Source organism: Portunus trituberculatus, chromosome 12 (genome assembly GCF_017591435.1).
Source record: "Portunus trituberculatus isolate SZX2019 chromosome 12, ASM1759143v1, whole genome shotgun sequence".
In the NCBI taxonomy this organism is placed as follows: Eukaryota; Metazoa; Arthropoda; class Malacostraca; order Decapoda; family Portunidae; genus Portunus; species Portunus trituberculatus.
This window is the reverse complement of record NC_059266.1, coordinates 1,885,539-1,891,635: the sequence shown is the minus strand read 5'-3', so window position 1 is coordinate 1,891,635 and position 6,097 is coordinate 1,885,539. Positions and strand designations below refer to the sequence as shown.

The 6,097-nt window shown below is 40.1% G+C and overlaps 1 protein-coding gene across 3 annotated transcripts in view; it reads right to left on the bottom strand.

Moving 5' to 3' along the window:
• Positions 1-25: 25 nt before the first annotated feature.
• The window catches only part of LOC123502681 (glycine receptor subunit alpha-4-like), a 174,742-nt gene continuing 168,670 nt past the window's right edge, over positions 26-6,097 (bottom strand). For 2 of the 3 annotated variants that reach the window (XM_045251855.1, XM_045251856.1), the window contains exons 12-13: positions 6,077-6,097; positions 26-3,876 (exon numbers count right to left, since the gene is read on the bottom strand). The exon at positions 6,077-6,097 is cut by the window's right edge and continues 228 nt beyond it. In XM_045251855.1, coding sequence (XP_045107790.1) covers positions 3,751-3,876; positions 6,077-6,097 — 147 coding nt within the window. In that variant the 3' untranslated portion in view covers positions 26-3,750. The remainder of the gene's footprint in view (positions 3,877-6,076) is intronic. The other variant, XM_045251857.1, reaches the window with a different exon arrangement.

Here is a 6,097-nt window from a genome sequence, read left to right as displayed (position 1 = left end):
CTTATTTTATGATTTACTTTTTTTAATGGAGGGACATCACCAGCACATTACTTTTCAGTCTTTATTCTCTATGTCATATTATGTTATTATTACTATTTTTCTATCACTGATTTGCACGTGTCTCTGTGTAGCGTCTAACTTGTGTATGTGAGTGTTGTGATGAAGAAAATGTAAGTAAGCTAAGTGACGTTTATTAACAGTAGGAGCATCACGGAGACGTTATTTTTCATTTTTTATTACTACTATTTTCCCCAACTACCGATAGGCTGCACGTATCCCTCAGAAACATGTTTTATTCTTAATTATATGAGCAATCAAGAACAATAACATCAGAAGTAACCACCGTAACATTTTTTTTTCTCTAACAAGAGCACCACGAACCGTCTACTTTACTTAAAACTGTATTATATTCTAAAACACTTCATTCTCTCATCAAGACAACTCCACACACAACGGAGATGATTAGTCGCGTTGAAAACTTGCTAAACTACCACTAGAATCACGAAAACACTCTTGAAAGTTCCCAAACAACTTCCAATAAAGCCAGTTACGAGATGGAATGACGAGTCAGTTTGGGAATACAGAACTCCACCTCACTGCAGCACCAGGTAATGGGGAACCAGGTCCCTGGAAACCCACACGGCAGCGTAGAAACAAAACAAAACCAATTTCCAGAGGTTCCTGCTGCAGTAGAAGGGGACTCACTGTTACAATTAATCAGAATACGGAGGCAGACGCTTGGCTGGAGATGAGAGGCAATTAATGGAGAGGCTCGAGTCCCGTCCAGGCATATAGGCAGGAGAAGGAGGAGACGGAAGAGGAAGAGGAGGCAGCGGCTCTCTACACCGACAACAAGCTAATCCACTAATCCACTATTATGCTGAGCGCTATTGAGGGGGTCCAGAGGCGATCAAGATGAATGGACACACACACACACACACACACACACACACACACACACACACACACACAGCACACACACATCATACACGCACCTTATGAATTACTATCGATCACAGCTGGCGTTCCTATCGTGTTGCGGGAATGAGATTGCGGAGACACTGAGCAAAAATGTTATCGTCTACAACCAACCACCCATTTATTTAATCACCTACCGCCCACGTAAAGTAGCTATCACGTTAAAAAGGTTTAAATACATATTCGTCTCTCTCTCTCTCTCTCTCTCTCTCTCTCTCTCTCTCTCTCTCGAAATCTACCGATATATTGAGCATCATTAACGTTGCTATGTTTGTTAATGAATGACTGCATTAAAGTAGAAGCAGGAGAGTTGTAGCCCACTGCCGCACTACGCTGGGTGGCTCAAGAACTAGCGTGGGTTGAAAAAATGAGATCCATTATTGTAAAAAGCTTCGAACTCTCACAAGAACCATTTTTTTTTCCCTCAAAGCGAAAGAGTTGGTGATTAGTCAGGTTCTCAAGGGTGTTTATCAACTGAGAGTGCGGAATTATGGTTAAACTATCACTAAAATCTTGAAAACACTCTTGAAAACTCCAATCACTTAAAACCAGAGCCTGTTTATAGTAGCCGAGATGAGACCCCGGAAGATTTCAGAATGCAATCTCGGGAAAACAAGGTTAGGACTGCTAAACACTGAATCAGACAACGGTAAAGCCCAGTTAGAAGTACACGAGATGATCGGGTGTTGGAATACGATGGTCCCGAGGTCGTACAAGAGGAATAGTCACGTTCTCGTCACGTTCAGCACACGCCACAACCCACAACCCACATCCCCAAGTAAGGGTGCGCATTTATTTTACTCGTTTAAGACGCGCACCAAAACTGTCTGAGTGGTGACGTGAAATAGGATTGTGATGAAAATAGACTGCTGTGAAATTTCTTAAAAGTTAAATTGCTTTATACTGTGAATGTGTGTGTTACTAATAATTGTATGTTGTGGTGATACATGTTATTATCGTCGTTGTTATTAAATCATTACATAATCTAATGTATTAACTTTACTTATTGACTAACAATAAATGGAAACTCATTCAGTTAGTCATGTGTTTGTGCATTATATTCGTCACTGAATAACTGACTCACTCACTCACTCATGCACACACATGACAATATAAGCTTAGTCAATGGATTACATTTGTGTGACTGACTGAATGGATGGCAGATCGACTGACTGACAGGTTTAATTACAGAAACCCAATCAGTCAGTCAAAATGGCTGTGAATTACATTTTGTGACTGACTGACTGGGTGACCTGACAATAAAACCGTATAAACCCATTCAGTCGGCCGTGCTTGTGAATTAATTGTCAATAGTGTAACTGACTGACCGACTGAATGACTTGATAACAAATATCCACTCAATCAGTCACTCCTACCGTTGTGAATTATATGTGTGTGAATGAATCACTGACTGACTGGCTAATGTAACACTGACCCATCCAGTCAACATTTAACAGTTTTCCCTCTGCCCCTCGGTGGGTGAGTACGTGAGGCGTGAGTGGGAGGCGTGGCTGGAGGCGTGGCTGGAGACGTGGGGGCGTGGGGAGCGACAGGTGAAGGTGAGTACAGAGAGGTTTCGTTATAATGTGGATTGTCACTCACGTTTCAGTCCTACACAGAAGTGGAACAAGTACTACACATTACATCCACATTGAAGTTTATCACAGAAACTAAGAGCGTTACAAACCTACCCCGAGAAATTAGTGCATTAATGGATTCCAGTCGCTTAGGAGGAACAAGAAAGTGCAATCCAACTCCTTTTCCAGCACACACACACATATTAACTCACTCAAGTACAAAGGTGATGGATAGATAATAAATAAACAATAAACCCTTGAAGTCCAGTAGTGTCTAAGGAACAAGAACATGAGATCCAACTCCTTTCCTCACTCAAACACGACAAGTAACAGTCGATGAATCCCACACACCACGCAGGCAACACGGCACTGAACATCCTTACGCTATAACCTTGAATTGTCTAGGCGGCGACCAGTGCCAAGAGGCCCACACAAAACACTATAGAGGCACTGGCACTGGCACTGACACTGTAAACGTCTCAATACTTCTTAAAATCCACACCTCGCCATAAATGTTTTTGTCTCTCTGTCTCTATAATGGACTATAATCAAAGGCTAAAGAGGTTATTTGTGCTATCATGAGTACTTTTCCATTGACGCCGCAGAATGTTACGGTATCTCTGGTTGTAAAAACACCGGTGAAACTCCAAGTAATCTCTGAAAGACAGGGATTATTTTGTGTTGTCATGGGTGTTTTTTGTACTGGTAGTGTAGAATGTTAAACTATCTCATGAGAACACACTTGAAATGAATAACCTCCAGTAGATCTTAGCAGGCGAGACAAGGGAAACACTTAAGAACACGAGGAAAACACATAAAACTAAAACACTGTACCTTATTTCCATCACCTTTTCTCTCACGCTGAGGTAACATTGCACGCCAAGCCGCACGTCACTAAACCCTCACCTGTAAAAACGATTCATTCAAGTTAACCTGACGGAGAAGCTGAGCCGCGCATCCCTTCACCTCAACACACGTCAACTACAACTATTAGCGGTAGGGACGAGAGAGCGGGAGTGTACTAAACCAGTTATTGCTGCAGAGGGGAGAAACAACACAATCCCATCCGTCATATTAACCGGAACAGCGTGTCTGAGTGTTTGCAAGCGTCTGTGTGTCTGTGTACCCTGGTATAACTTGATCTCGAAGTCACTCCTCGTTGAAAATTAATTCCGAAGCCCTCTGGTGGCCGTTACTAGAACCACTCAACGACGAAGACGCTCCAGTAGATGACGTTGAGGACGGTGAAGGAGGTGGGGAAGAGGATGCGGGAGACACGGTCGATGAGGATGGCTCGCTCTCGCCGTCTCCGATGATTCTGCTGTTTGGGAGATTAGAGAAAAATTATCAATCAGTATCGTTTTACACAGGATGGATCGCTTTTCAGGTCATGAATAGGTGTTTTTCTTAGAAGGGTATAAAGGAGGGTGGTCTCTCTCTCTCTCTCTCTCTCTCTCTCTCTCTCTCTCTCTCTCTCTCTCTCTCTCTCTCTCTCTTGCACACACATTCACTAAGCTGTTCCATTTGATCTCGTTGTTGTATCAGCTTAAATCAATCAATCAATTAGTCTCTCTCTCTCTCTCTCTCTCTGAGGCTGCGGGATAAAGATAATCGGATGACAGGAGTCTGGCCAAGCATGCTGACTCATTTGTAATTCCCATTTCTCTTGCAGCAAGTTTGCTTCCCCTACCCGCACATCCATTTAGGGCCAGTCATTTCAGCGGTAATTAGTGCTTGGCTGCCGTAAAACCCAAAATAAACGGCTTTAGTGGTGGAGTAAAACCTTAAAGGAATTTTTACGAGCGTTTCTCCGTAATTTTCTTTTCCCGTACTGGAGTATTTGACGGCGTAAGGTGATGGGGTACTAAACAATTCAGGTCATTTTGTCTATCACTTCTCGTTCCCATAAGAAGCAACGAAGGCTGATGGCATTCCTGATGAAGGGTCATTACGCTGAAGTATTAAGATTGCAGTAATGAATTTATGAGATAACTAATAGCTATGTATAAAAGGAGCGAAAATATTTTGAAGGTCGTGGTCGCTATTATTACCGTTTTCTTCGAGGGTAGAAGGTGAGAGAAAACTTAAAATTAAAACGTAGACTTAAATGATAATGATGATTATTACATGATTTAATTCCCAATAATATTCCTCAAGGAAATTTTAATAACCCACAAGATTCCTTAAAGAGGCTCTAAATCCAAGTAACATTTCTGAAGGAGCTTCTGATTCCCTGTGACGTTCCTTGAAAAATGTGATTCCATATAGATTCCTTTTTAGGCGTTAATCATTCCCGATATTGTTTTCCTAGGGTTCAAATTCTTCATACGATTTCCGAAAGAGTTTTGATTCTCTACACAGTTCCATTTGGAGATACTCACTATAAAATATGGTTCCTTAATAGATGCAATACTTCCATGAGACAAAATAGGAAAAAATGAAGAAAAAAAATGATAGCAAGAATACAGTAACAGAGAAAGCGATAGGACGTCAATAAATAATAAGAGGCAGTTCCTTCCTAGTACATTCAAACCAAACATGTATCATTCCCGCATGGCTATATTTATCTCTGTTCCCTAGAAGTGCCACCGATAACTGCAGATTAAGTCTATTTTCAGAACACTTGAATGAGCAAGAAAACAAGGAGATAACAGTAATGCCATGGCCATGAAGAGGAAAAACGCATGAGTGCATTCAATAACAAGGGCAAGAACATAAAATTAGATGACAAAAAACACAACCAGCAAGGGAAAGTGAAGCAATTAATGATCATAATAAGTAGATGAATGCGTGAATAAACAATATACGAAGACAAGTGAAAGTAGAATAGCAAATTATGATAAAAAGAATGCTTAAAAATCCAGCCATTAATGACAACTAAAGGTGATCAAGGGGGAACAAAAGAACTAATGGTTATATGTATAAAAATATACGAAAAAAAAATAAAATACTAATTATCATAGTAATGATAGGAAAATAAAGAATGAAAAAGAACTAAATGATAAAAAAAAAGAGGGGAGAGAGAGAGAGAGAGAGAGAGAGAGAGAGAGAGAGAGAGAGAGAGAGAGAGAGAGAGAGAGAGAGAGAGAGAGAGAGAGAGAGAGAGAGAGAGAGAGAGAGAGAGAATAACGATAAAAGAGAAAAAAGAACTACTAATTATACAATATATAGAAACAAATATAACATATACAATATATAGAAACAAATAGAGGAAAAGACAAAGGAACAACAACAACAACAACAAAACAACAACAACAACAACAACAACAACAACAACAACAACAACAACAAGCACGATAACAATAAAACAAGTAAATAAATCAATAAAAGCAACAAACACGAAGCAGCAACAAAGAAGAAAAAAAATAAGCGACAACAAAAACGAAAAAAAAACACAAGCGAAAAAAAAAAATCAATATACAATAAAATAAAATAAACAAATAAATAAATACGTAAATAAATAAACACACAAAGCACAAACAAAACACAACAACTACAACAACACTACACTTTCCACGAACCTTCTTAGCGGGGCCGAGTGG